The 12,559-nt window shown below is 45.9% G+C and overlaps 1 protein-coding gene across 12 annotated transcripts in view; it reads right to left on the reverse strand.

Annotated features, from left to right (window-relative positions):
- Positions 1 to 12,559, reverse strand: part of LOC110487480 (BAR/IMD domain-containing adapter protein 2) — a 132,171-nt gene that overhangs the window by 38,618 nt on the left and 80,994 nt on the right. For all 12 annotated transcript variants that reach the window (XR_016486096.1, XR_016486095.1, XR_016486098.1 and 9 more), the window contains 3 exons: positions 9,764 to 9,825; positions 8,603 to 8,674; positions 4,079 to 4,216 (listed from right to left, as the gene is read on the reverse strand). Coding sequence is in view for 8 of the 12 variants with exons in the window: in XM_090197541.1 (XP_090053667.1) it covers positions 4,079 to 4,216; positions 8,603 to 8,674; positions 9,764 to 9,825 (272 nt within the window). In the remaining 4 variants the exon portion in view is untranslated. The remainder of the gene's footprint in view (positions 1 to 4,078; positions 4,217 to 8,602; positions 8,675 to 9,763; positions 9,826 to 12,559) is intronic.

Below are 12,559 nucleotides of genomic sequence, written 5' to 3' on the forward strand. Positions count from 1 at the left end.
CTCTCCCTCCCTCCCTCCCTCGCCCACAGCCATACTGTACGTGATATGATCAGGAAAATTGAGCAGTGTGAAAATGAGAAGGGAGATTGCTTTCTCCTCTCCCTGGTAAGGTACCGTGTGTTATTAGGACCAAGGCTAGATGAGTTGGGACCTGTCTGCAGGTGGGCCCAACAAGCAAACAGCCAAGCCATACTTTTTTAATCAACATACTAGGCTCACCCATACAGAGAATGTGTAACCCTAATGCACCATTGGTTGATTCGGGTGCATCATGTCCTCTTATCTCATTAACAGCTGTTGTCAAACAGTCTGGAAAGACCGTTCTCTTCCTCAGTGAATTCTACTAGATGAAAAGCCAAAATGAGTATAACATCCTCACATTTGAAGCATACCTGATTGTTTAAATTTCACACTACTAAAACGTTCTATTCTCGAAAACCTAAAATGCCTACTATTTAGAATGCAAGTATGGGAATTGGGACACGCCCGATGTGTTTGTTTTCTGTGACATTGTTTTTGTTTTGCATTTCCTGTGTGTATTTTTGTCATTCAGAGCTCATCTGTATAAAGAGGACTTGGTCGGAGTTTGACTCCCTAATAAAATACACTGAATCGAGCTTTCAGGGGAGGATGGGACTGACTGAGGATGACCCATGGTATGCTGTGGGTGAGGTAGTAGAATACATATTACAAGGTAACATAAGTCTGCTAAAGGAATTGGGCTGGAGACAGTGTTAGATAATGCTCTATGCATCACAGTACTCAACAATCTCTCCCTGGTACTCTGACAGACACAATACCGACACCTTGAGACTAAGCTTCAATCTGACATTTTTGTCAAATAAGAGTTAGTCCCATAGGAGTTAGTCCCATAGGAGTTAGTCCCATAGGAGTTAGTCCCATAGGAGTTAGTCCCATAGGAGTTAGTCCCATATACATATACAGATGGTTCTTGAAAAAGTACTAGACTAGAAAGTTATATCTGCATAAACCCCAATGCAAGCCAATCAAAAGCCTGAACAAATACAGACGGACCAATCAGAACAACACGTCTTTGCCAGTAAAAACTGAACACGTCTAAAAACTGGACTGTGTCAGTCAGATAGGACCTTACGGCTCTGAAATATCAATCTGGGTTCAACATTAAAGGTTCTATCTGCAATTGCACCCCTCTAAAAATGATATATTTACAAATGTCTCAGGGTTTTGATACTCTGCACTTTAGGAACCTTTAAGGTGAGGACCTTCATGGGTTATGAAAGAAGAAGTCACTACAAAACAGATCTGAGATCTGGGATCTGAAAACTTTGATGCTCAATATCTTCGAACTATGCTTTGAATAGATAGAACCTCATCAAATCAAATCACATGTTATTGGTCACATACACATGTAGCGAAATGCTTCTCGTCCCAACGTCACACAGTGGCAAGCCACATCTAACACTTCTAGACTGTCCCTGTCACCAGAGGAAGGGCTGGAGCATCCAGGAGAGGTAACAGGGGAGCCCAGCAAAACATGAAAAGCTCCCCCTAGGAGGGGGGCATCGCTGATGTGATCTTCCGGTCCGGGTTGGCGCCCCCCTCGGGTTCGTGCCGTGGGGGGAGATCTTCATGGGCTGTACTCGGCCTTGTCTCAGGGTAGTAAGTTGGTGGTTTGAAGATATCCCTCTAGTGGTGTGGGGGCTTTTTACTCAATCACCTTGTCCCGGACCTGCTGTTATCAACTCTCTGCTTTGAAAAGACAACTGCGATTTACTCCTGAGGTGCTGACCTGTTGCACCCTCTACAACCACTGTGATTATTATTATTTGACCCTGCTGGTCATCTGTGAACATTTGAACATCTTGGCCATGTACTGTTATAACCTCAACCCAGTACAGCCAGAAGAGGACTGCCACCCCTCAGAGCCTGGTTCCTCTCTATGTTTCTACCTAGGTTCCTGCCTTTCTAGAGAGTGTTTTCTAGCCACCGTGCTTCTACATCTGCATTGCTGGCTGTTTGTTTTTTTAGGCTGGGTTTCTGTACAGCACTTTGTGACATCGGCTGATGTAAAAAGGGCTTTATAAATACATTTGATTGATTTAAATAAATGTTATTGATGGTCCCTGAACAGCTTCCGCATTCCGTCTCACAGCAGCAGTCAGGCTCCAGCTTTTAGTGTGGATCAGCTGGATGTCTCCTAACTCTGACAGTTATGTCTGGCTACCCCTCACCACACTGCAGGTCTTACACTAACTCTGACAGTTATGTCTGGCTACTCCTCACTACACTGCAGGTCTTACACTAACTCTGACAGTTATGTCTGGCTACGCCTCACTACACTGCAGGTCTTACACTAACTCTGACAGTTCTGTCTGGCTACCCCTCACTACACTGCAGGTCTTACACTAACAGTTATGTCTGGCTACTCCTCACTACACTGCAGGTCTTACACTAACTCTGACAGTTATGTCTGGCTACTCCTCACTACACTGCAGGTCTTACACTAACTCTGACAGTTATGTCTGGCTACGCCTCACTACACTGCAGGTCTTACACTAACTCTGACAGTTCTGTCTGGCTACCCCTCACTACACTGCAGGTCTTACACTAACTCTGACAGTTATGTCTGGCTACTCCTCACTACACTGCAGGTCTTACACTAACAGTTATGTCTGGCTACCGCTCACTACACTGCAGGTCTTACACTAACTCTGACAGTTATGTCTGGCTACTCCTCACTACACTGCAGGTCTTACACTAACTCTGACAGTTATGTCTGGCTACTCCTCACTACACTGCAGGTTTTACACTAACTCTGGAAATCACACATTTACAAGAGCAAACCTGCTACAGCTACCAGGCCTGTTTTTACACAGCGTTCAGCCCAACCCCGTGGGCCGAGCTACAGTAACAGGGGACTTGAGCAGAGTGATTCAATCACTGATACATGCCAGAGTAACACAGACACAGAAAAAAAGCTGAGTGATGGTTTCAAAACAGGACTAGCAAACAGTTTGTTTTCTTATTTCCTGTGTGTGTGTGTGCCTGTGGGCCCTCTCTCCCCCTGCCACACTCAGGGCAGAGCAGTACCGTGTCCACGGTTCTCCAATACTCTCCACCCTCAGTCCTGTCCCTGTGTGCATCTAATCAGCATCTAAAGCTAGCCATCAGCCTGGTGGAGCTGTACTACCAACTAACCATCTAAAGCTAGCCATCAGCCTGGTGGAGCTGTACTACCAACTAACCATCTAAAGCTAGCCATCAGCCTGGTGGAGCTGTACTACCAACTAACCATCTAAAGCTAGCCATCAGCCTGGTGGAGCTGTACTACCAACTAACCATCTAAAGCTAGCCATCAGCCTGGTGGAGCTGAACTACCAACTAACCATCTAAAGCTAGCCATCAGCCTGGTGGAGCTGTACTACCAACTAACCATCTAAAGCTAGCCATCAGCCTGGTGGAGCTGTACTACCAACTAACCATCTAAAGCTAGCCATCAGCCTGGTGGAGCTGTATTACCAACTAACCATCTAAAGCTAGCCATCAGCCTGGTGGAGCTGTACTACCAACTAACCATCTAAAGCTAGCCATCAGCCTGGTGGAGCTGTATTACCAACTAACCATCTAAAGCTAGCCATCAGCCTGGTGGAGCTGTACTACCAACTAACCATCTAAAGCTAGCCATCAGCCTGGTGGAGCTGTACTACCAACTAACCATCTAAAGCTAGCCATCAGCCTGGTGGAGCTGTACTACCAACTAACCATCTAAAGCTAGCCATCAGCCTGGTGGAGCTGTACTACCAACTAACCATCTAAAGCTAGCCATCAGCCTGGTGGAGCTGTAGTTCCAAGGCCATCAGACTGTTAACCAACTACTCATCTAAAGCTAGCTAAGATGGCACAAACAGACCTGGACCTGAGGTGAGCAAAAGTGTGTGTTGAACCCTTTATCCCTTGCTTGTGTGAGTGAGTGAGTGAGTAGCCGTGTGAGAGAAAGAGAGCAGCCGTGTGTCCATGTGTCTGTCCGCGTGTGCGTGCATCCATGCGTGTAGCCGTGCGTCCGTCCGAGCCTGTCGGCCCTTCCATAGAGACTGACCTGCATCTCCTTCTCTCCGTACTTGGAGGGGTTCTTGCTGCCCTGGCTCTTCCTGCGGAGCTTCTTCAGTTCAGCCTGACACTTCTCCAGACTCTCTCCCTTACTCTTGTGCTCCACTTGGTACTTCTTCAACGCAGCCTGAAGGGGGCAGGAGAGAGCACACAGAAAGTTAGTTTATCAGCAATGGGGAGAACAAGTTGCCCTTTTAGAGTTTATCTTAGGTCAGTGTCTAGGGGGCAATGCCCCCCTATATGGATCTGTCATAGAGTATGTAACAAGTTGCCCTTTTAGAGCTTGTCTCTCTAAGGCCCTGTGTGTACTATCTATTAGCCTCCTGAAGCCCTGTCATCTTAACTGTCTGAGCACATCTCAACAGCTGTCTATCATGTGGCAGTGCTGGAGACAGACCATTATGGGAGGGTTCATCAGGATTACCATGATGTGTGTGTGTGTGTGTGTTCTGATCCTCCCTCACATTAACTTCAACACGTTATCTCCCACTCCCACCCTAGCCACATCCAGTAATCTGGCCTATTCCATGACTAACACATGTGATTCAACTCATCAAGGGCTTGATGATGAGCTGACCAGTTGAATCAGGATCACACCGTGTGGAACAGAGGGGGGCTCAGGAAGAGGTTTTATGGATAGAGATAATGTAAACTTTGTACTGGTCTCTGACTAGCAATCTATATGGGAACTTTGTCCAGCGGATTGGTAATCTATGGTAAGTTTTCCTGTTCAACCGTTTGGCATTTCAGGGACGTGTCCAAGCCCTGACATCTGTGAGTGATTGAGAGCGGTTGTAAAATGCTGGTCAAGTAATCATTTTTCAAACGGAGAGAGAGAGAGAGAGATAAGTCAAGGAAGCCTGGTTTGTTGTAAAGTAAGCCTATTGTACTTTATATTGGTTTGAGAGGATGAATCGTTCATTTCCGACAGGCAAACGGTACTTGAAGACTTGCTGCTATAGCAACTGTGCTTTTGTCTTGATAAAACGTAACGTGTAGCCTACAAAAGAGACAATAAACCCTTTAATTATCTGCACGTACAGACGTGTGAAATATTGCATTATTCAATAGTGTAATATGTTTTTAGAATAAAAGTGTGTCATTGTTGAATTGTTTGTGCTTTACTGGCTAGTGGCTCCTGTGATACTGACGCTCAATTTGAGCTGCGGTCCAAGCCACAACGAAAGGTAAGGGTGTAATGTGAAAAGTAGAATTCTCTTTCGCCACCCGGTTTCTCAGACTCTCCTTCATGTCTCGTAGTGGGGAAAAGGGACGAGGTCTTCAGGTGGCTTTTATTTGTTCATGTTGTTTACCGCCTACCCCTTTTCAGATAGACCAAAAATATGCTCTAAAAATGCAGGCCTGATAAATTAGTGGGATTTTGTCTGAGTAGAAGTCAGTGAGTGAGAGAGAGAGAGAGAGAGAGAGAGAGAGAGAGAGAGAGATTCCTCCATGGGGAGAGAGAGAAAGAGAGAGAGAGAGAGAGAGAGAGAGAGAGAGAGAGAGAGAGAGAGAGAGAGAGAGAGAGAGAGAGAGAGGAGAGATTCCTCCATGGGGAGTAGTGTAGCTACAACAAGTTCCTGATGGAAAATGTCTGTTTTTCCTGAAATGAAGAAACATGAATAATTCACAAAGCAAAGCTATTGCTATTATCGCTGATGCCATTTTTAAAGGAATTCATTACTGTGAATTGATGCCATTGTAATACCCAGAACAAGGCTAGGTTCCAAATGGCCCCCTATTCCAGGGGTACTCAACTCTTACCCTACGAGGTCCAGAGCCAGCTGGTTTTATGTCCTACCTGATAATTAACTAGATCCACTTGATGTCCCAGGTCTAAGTCAGTGCCTGATTAGAGGGAAACAATGAATAAAAAAAAGTTGTGTAACTGGCTTCAAGGTCCAGAGTTGAGTTTGAGGGGCCTAGATAGTCCACTACTTTTAATGAAATTCCATAGGGTAGTAGTGCACTATAATAGGGAATAGGGTGCCATTCGAGATGGGTGATAATGTATAAGGACTCTGGCTTGTTTGACAGATGGCATTCAGAAAGGAAAAGTGTGTTCTGTGTGTGTGTGTGTGTGTGTGTGTGTGTGTGTTTCCCTATTGAAAAAAAGAAGCATCAGAGGATTACTGAACCAATTGATCGTTGATCTCTTATCAGTGTAACGGAACAGAAACATCTCTGATGGGTCTATAGCGGCAATAAAAAAACAGAGATTCATTGTGGGTATAGCCTCCAGTTACTACAGAATGAGGCCTATTTAACATCAGCTATTGGCTGGGTTCGGTTTGAACCCAGTTTCATAAGAGTTCCCAGAACACTCACTGGCAGTATCCAAAATGGCATCCTATTGCCTATACAGTGTACTACTTTTAACCAGAACCCTATTGATTTTGGTCAACAGTAGTGCACTACATAGGGAATAGGGTGGTACACACTGGGAGCTACACACCGTTGCCAACAGAACAGTGTGACAGAGAGAATAAATAAAATGGACTTAAAAATAATAATAGAATTCTAAGAAAGACCGACCACAGACTGCCGGACGGAACAGAGACAAACAAGCTATGGAGAGGAGAGGGCTGCTGGAGGGAAACCTGGATGTCCACACAGAGAAACAGACGGAAACCTTGCTTACGTTTGTATACGATCACGTCTCTGTTATGCATGGGAATACTTGGGGAACAGATTTCTAAAATAAAATCACTTGGAGATGATTTTCTGGTGTTTTTACAGTCTTACAGTTTTTCCAACAATGAACATAAAAATATTTATATATATATATATATATATATATACACACACTACTTTTTTTTGGCTCAGATAGAAACCCTGCGGGCCGCCAATTGGGGTACCCTGGCATAGCATACCCAACAGGCTAATGCTACAGCTAGTATACCCAACAGGCTAATGCTACAGCTAGTGTACCCAACAGGCTAATGCTACAGCTAGCATACCCAACAGGCTAATGCTATAACTAGCATACCCAACAGTCTAATACTATAACTAGCATACCCAACAGTCTAATACTATAACTAGCATACCCAACAGTCTAATGCTATAACTAGCGTACCCAACAGGCTAATGCTACAGCTAGCGTACCCAACAAAGTCTAATGCTATAACTAGCATACCCAACAGTCTAATTCTACAGCTAGTACAATGGTGTATGATGATGACAGCACCACCTCGTCCCCCTAACCTGCAGCACAGCCACACTGCTGCTCCTCCACATGGAGTTGGCTGGTTGCAGCCCGCTCACAGCCCACTCATTCTAAGTATATCACTCCTGCTGCTTCAGACTTCAATGCATGCTGCAGGACATGTTATAATTCTCTCTTTGCTTGTTGCTTATGTCGTTTCTAAATATTCTAAAGAGTTGTTTTCTCAAAAGCTTCATTTTCAGGAAAAGGAGCCGTACTGTTTAAATGGAGGTCCAGAGTAAGAACACCAAACACTTTGGCAAAGACATGATCTGAATAACTGTGGTGCTGAATAACTGTGGTGCTGAATAACTGTGGTGCTGAATAACTGTGGTGCTGAATAACTGTGGTGCTGAATAACTGTGGTGCTGATGGGGGACAGTAGGTGAAAGACAGACATGGTCTGAATAACTGTGGTGCTGAATAACTGTGGTGCTGAATAACTGTGGTGCTGAATAACTGTGGTGCTGACGGGGGATAGTAGGTGAAAGAGAGATATGGTCTGAATAACTGTGGTGCTGAATAACTGTGGTGCTGAATAACTGTGTTGCTGAATAACTGTGGTGCTGAATAACTGTGGTGCTGAATAACTGTGGTGCTGAATAACTGTGGTGCTGAATAACTGTGGTGCTGAATAACTGTGGTGCTGATGGGGGACAGTAGGTGAAAGACAGACATGGTCTGAATAACTGTGTTGCTGAATAACTGTGTTGCTGAATAACTGTGTTGCTGAATAACTGTGTTGCTGAATAACTGTGGTGCTGAATAACTGTGGTGCTGACGGGGGACAGTAGGTGAAAGACAGACATGGTCTGAATAACTGTGTTGCTGAATAACTGTGTTGCTGAATAACTGTGTTGCTGAATAACTGTGGTGCTGAATAACTGTGGTGCTGAATAACTGTGGTGCTGAATAACTGTGGTGCTGAATAACTGTGGTGATGAATAAATGTGGTGCTGACGGGGGACAGTAGGTGAAAGGGTAGCTGTTCAAACAAAGTGTGTGTGTGTGTTTGGGCCGGGATGATAATCGTTAGTATGTTGGGAAGGAAACAGAAAACAAAGCGGATTTAAAACTTCTTAAGGAAAACAGCCCGCATGTTGGAAACAAACATCATTCTGTTGTCATCCAGAGTCCTGTATTTCCCCCCAAGCTACAGCACACAATATTCTACAGCAGGTTTTTAAAAGGAACAAAGAGTTAAATATGCTTTGTGTTTTCATTTTTTGGCATGGAAAAACCATTGCTATACGGATATCGTCACAGCCCTAGTGTGTGTGTGTTTCAGCCATTTGGTCAGATGCTCACCGTCAGGTAACGAGCATCCAGCTCAACCTTCTTCTCCAGCTCAGACAGCAGCTCGTTGTGGAAAGACTTCAGCTGCATGGACGGACAGATGGAGAGATTGAGGGGTGCAGAGAAGCACAGGGTTAAACGGTGACATCACTCTCACAACAGAACAGAGTTAGGACCAGGTGTTCATCCTGATCATGTGATCATATAGGAGGAACATCATATATTCGAAGCCTTAGAGTAACACAAATACATGCTTATAACGCTGGTTTTACAACAGCTGTTTTTTCTATCCATCGGCAGGACAGAACGGCAGCTTCAGGTACGCTCAGGGGAGGGGGCGTGTCTTTATTAACAGGACAGAACGGCAGCTTCAGGTACGCTCAGGGGAGGGGGCGTGTCTTTATTAACAGGACAGAACGGCAGCTTCAGGTACGCTCAGGGGAGGGGGCGTGTCTTTATTAACAGGACAGAACGGCAGCTTCAGGTACGCTCAGGGGAGGGGGCGTGTCTTTATTGTGGCAGGGCTTACAAACTATCACGCATTACAAAGGGAAACCCAGCCGCGAGCTGCCCGGTGACGCAAGCCTACCAGACGAGCTAAATACCTTCTATGCTCGCTTCGAGGCAAGCAACACTTAATCATGCATGAGAGCACCAGCTGTTCCAGACAACTGTGTGATCACACTCGCCGTAGCCAATGTGAGTAAGACCTTGAAACAGGTTAACATTAACAGGGCCAGACGGATTACCATGTTGCATACTCGGCGCATGCGCTGACCAGCTTGCAAGTGTCTTCACTGACCACCATAGTCCCTGTGCCCAAGAACACCACGGTAACTAGTCTAAATGACTATCGCCCCGTAGCACCCACATCTGTAGCCATGAACTGCTTTGAAAGACTTGTCATGGCTCACATCAACACCATCATCCCAGACACCCTGGGACCCACTCTAATTTGCGTACCTCCCCAACAGATGACACAATCTCTACTTTACTCCACACTGCCCTTTCCCACCTGGACAGAAGGAACACCTACATGAGAATGCTGTTCTTAGACTACAGCTCAGCATTTAAATCAAAGTTATTTGACCTCTATTCCTACAGTACACCATCTCCTCTAGCAATCTGCTTACGATTGTGTCATAAATTCCTTATGAAGGTTCATATACCCACCATCTCCTCTAGCTGTACTTGGATCTGTCTGTGGACCTCAGCCATCTGAAACAGCACGTCCCCTAAAGAGAAACACACAGAGCAGATGTCAACAAACATCCCTCACTACAGACAGGGCAGAGAGTGGGAGGAGAGAGCGAGTGAGAGGAGAGCAGGAGAGGCGAGAGAGAGCAGGAGAGGGGGGAGAGAGAGCGAGCAGGAGAGGGGGGAGAGAGAGCGAGCAGGAGAGGGGGGAGAGAGAGCGAGCAGGAGAGGGGGGAGAGAGAGCGAGCAGGAGAGGGGGGAGAGAGAGCGAGCAGGAGAGGGGGGAGAGCGAGCGAGCAGGAGAGGGGGGAGAGCGAGCAGGAGAGGGGGGAGAGAGAGCAGGAGAGGGGGGAGAGAGAGCAGGAGAGGGGGGAGAGAGAGCAGGAGAGGGGGGAGAGAGAGCAGGAGAGGGGGGAGAGAGAGAGCAGGAGAGGGGGAGAGAGAGCAGGAGAGGGGGGAGAGAGAGCAGGAGAGGGGGGAGAGAGAGCAGGAGAGGGGGGAGAGAGAGCAGGAGAGGGGGGCGAGAGAGCAGGAGAGGGGGGCGAGAGAGCAGGAGAGGGGGGAGAGAGAGCAGGAGAGAGAGCAAGAGAGAGCAGGAGAGAGAGCAGGAGAGAGAGCAGGAGAGAGAGCAGGAGAGAGAGCAGGAGAGAGAGCAGGAGAGAGAGCAGGAGAGAGAGCAGGAGAGAGCAGGAGAGAGCAGGAGAGAGCAGGAGAGAGCAGGAGAGAGCAGGAGAGGGGGCAGAGAGAGCAGGAGAGGGGGAGAGAGAGCAGGAGAGGGGGAGAGAGAGCAGGAGAGGGGGAGAGAGAGCAGGAGAGGGGGCAGAGAGAGCAGGAGAGGGGGGCGAGAGAGCAGGAGAGGGGGAGAGAGAGCAGGAGAGAGAGCAGGAGAGAGAGCAGGAGAGAGCAGGAGAGAGAGAGAGAGAGAGAGCAGGAGAGGGGAGAGAGAGAGAGAGAGAGCAGGAGATGGGGCAGAGAGAGAGAGCAGGAGAGGGGAGAGAGCGAGAGAGCAGGAGAGGGGAGAGAGAGAGAGAGCAGGAGAGGGGGCAGAGAGAGAGAGCAGGAGAGGGGAGAGAGAGAGAGAGCAGGAGAGAGGAGAGAGAGCAAGAGAGATCCCAGTGTGCAGAGAGCCCATGCAGCAACACAACGACACAACAGACGCACTAACAGACAGAGGACAGACTGGTAGCCAGGATGGTGCATGGTGGAACATTTGGATGTCTCAACAGGAAACACATTTAACAGATAAATAAAATACAATGACACATTAAACAAGACAGAAAGGAAAGGAGAAGGGAAGGAAATGATGCAAATAAACGAGAAGGACATCTTCTAAAGAAGTTGTAGTGAAAGAAACTTCAAAAAGTGGTACAAGCAAAAAATATAGATTATTCAAACTTTATATAACTGGTGCTGTTTTATGTGAAGATCAAACATATTGGTGGGTTGATCTTTATATTGGCAATATGACAAATAATAAACAAAAAACAACAGTTAATCTCCAAACAAAAGAGGAGTAAGAGAGAGAGAACTAAAGAAGGAGAGGGAGAGTCATGCAGCCAGCGGACGATGTGTCCTGGTGTTTTTAATATACCTACACGCTGCCTCTTCTGATTATGCAATGCATTGTAAAGAAAAGGAACACAATATCTAGATTGAGAAGGACAGACCTTGAGACAGAAATACACAGAGAGAGACAGAAATACACAGAGAAGAGACAGAAATACACAGAGAGAGACAGAAATACACAGAGAAGAGACAGAAATACACAGAGAAGAGACAGAAATACACAGAGAGAGACAGAAATACACAGAGAAGAGACAGAAATACACAGAGAGAGACAGAAATACACAGAGAAGAGACAGAAATACACACAGAGAGACAGAAATACACAGAGAGAGACAGAAATACACAGAGAGAGACAGAAATACACAGAGAGACAGAAATACACACAGAGAGACAGAAATACACAGAGAGAGACAGAAATACACAGAGAGAGACAGAAATACACAGAGAGAGACAGAAATACACAGAGAGAGACAGAAATACACACAGAGAGACAGAGAGAGAGAGAAGAAGAGAGAGAGACATTACAAAGAGGATGGAAACAGGTTCCCATTACCAAGTCCAAACCCTCCTTTAACACCAGAGGACTATGGACTAGACTACGTTTCTACTCTAAATACACATGGGTAAAATAGCCAGACCCAAAGTCCATTTCTGATTAAAGCAAAGCCATTTACAATGGAAATACATTTTCAAATAGCACATTTATTAAATGTGTGAAATATTTGTGAAGAACCTCGACCACAAAGTCAAAACTAGTCTTATAGTTCTGTGTTTGATGACCCTTTACTAAAGAACATTAAAGGGTCTAAGTCTTCAAACCTTAGATATCTGTCAAAACTTAAATTCTTAAAGTTCTATCAGAGAACTCAAAGGAATCAGAGAACAACGTCCATCAAGTCCTCAGAACCATCTGATGTTAAGAAGATGGGGCCTGAACCATCTCTGTTCTGATGTTAAGACTCTGGTCCATCTCAGTTCTAATGTTAAGACTCTGGTCCATCTCAGTTCTAATGTTAAGACTCTGGTCCATCTCAGTTCTAATGTTAAGACTCTGAGCCATCTCAGTTCTAATGTTAAGACTGAACCATCTCAGTTCTAATGTTAAAAAGACTCTGGTCCATCTCAGTTCTAATGTTAAGACTCTGGGCCATCTCAGTTCTAATGTTAAGACTCTGGGCCATCTCAGTTCTAATGTTAAAAAGACTC

The sequence above is a fragment of the Oncorhynchus mykiss genome, chromosome 13, assembly GCF_057628025.1.
Source record: "Oncorhynchus mykiss isolate SJ-2025 chromosome 13, ASM5762802v1, whole genome shotgun sequence".
Taxonomy (NCBI): domain Eukaryota; kingdom Metazoa; phylum Chordata; class Actinopteri; order Salmoniformes; family Salmonidae; genus Oncorhynchus; species Oncorhynchus mykiss.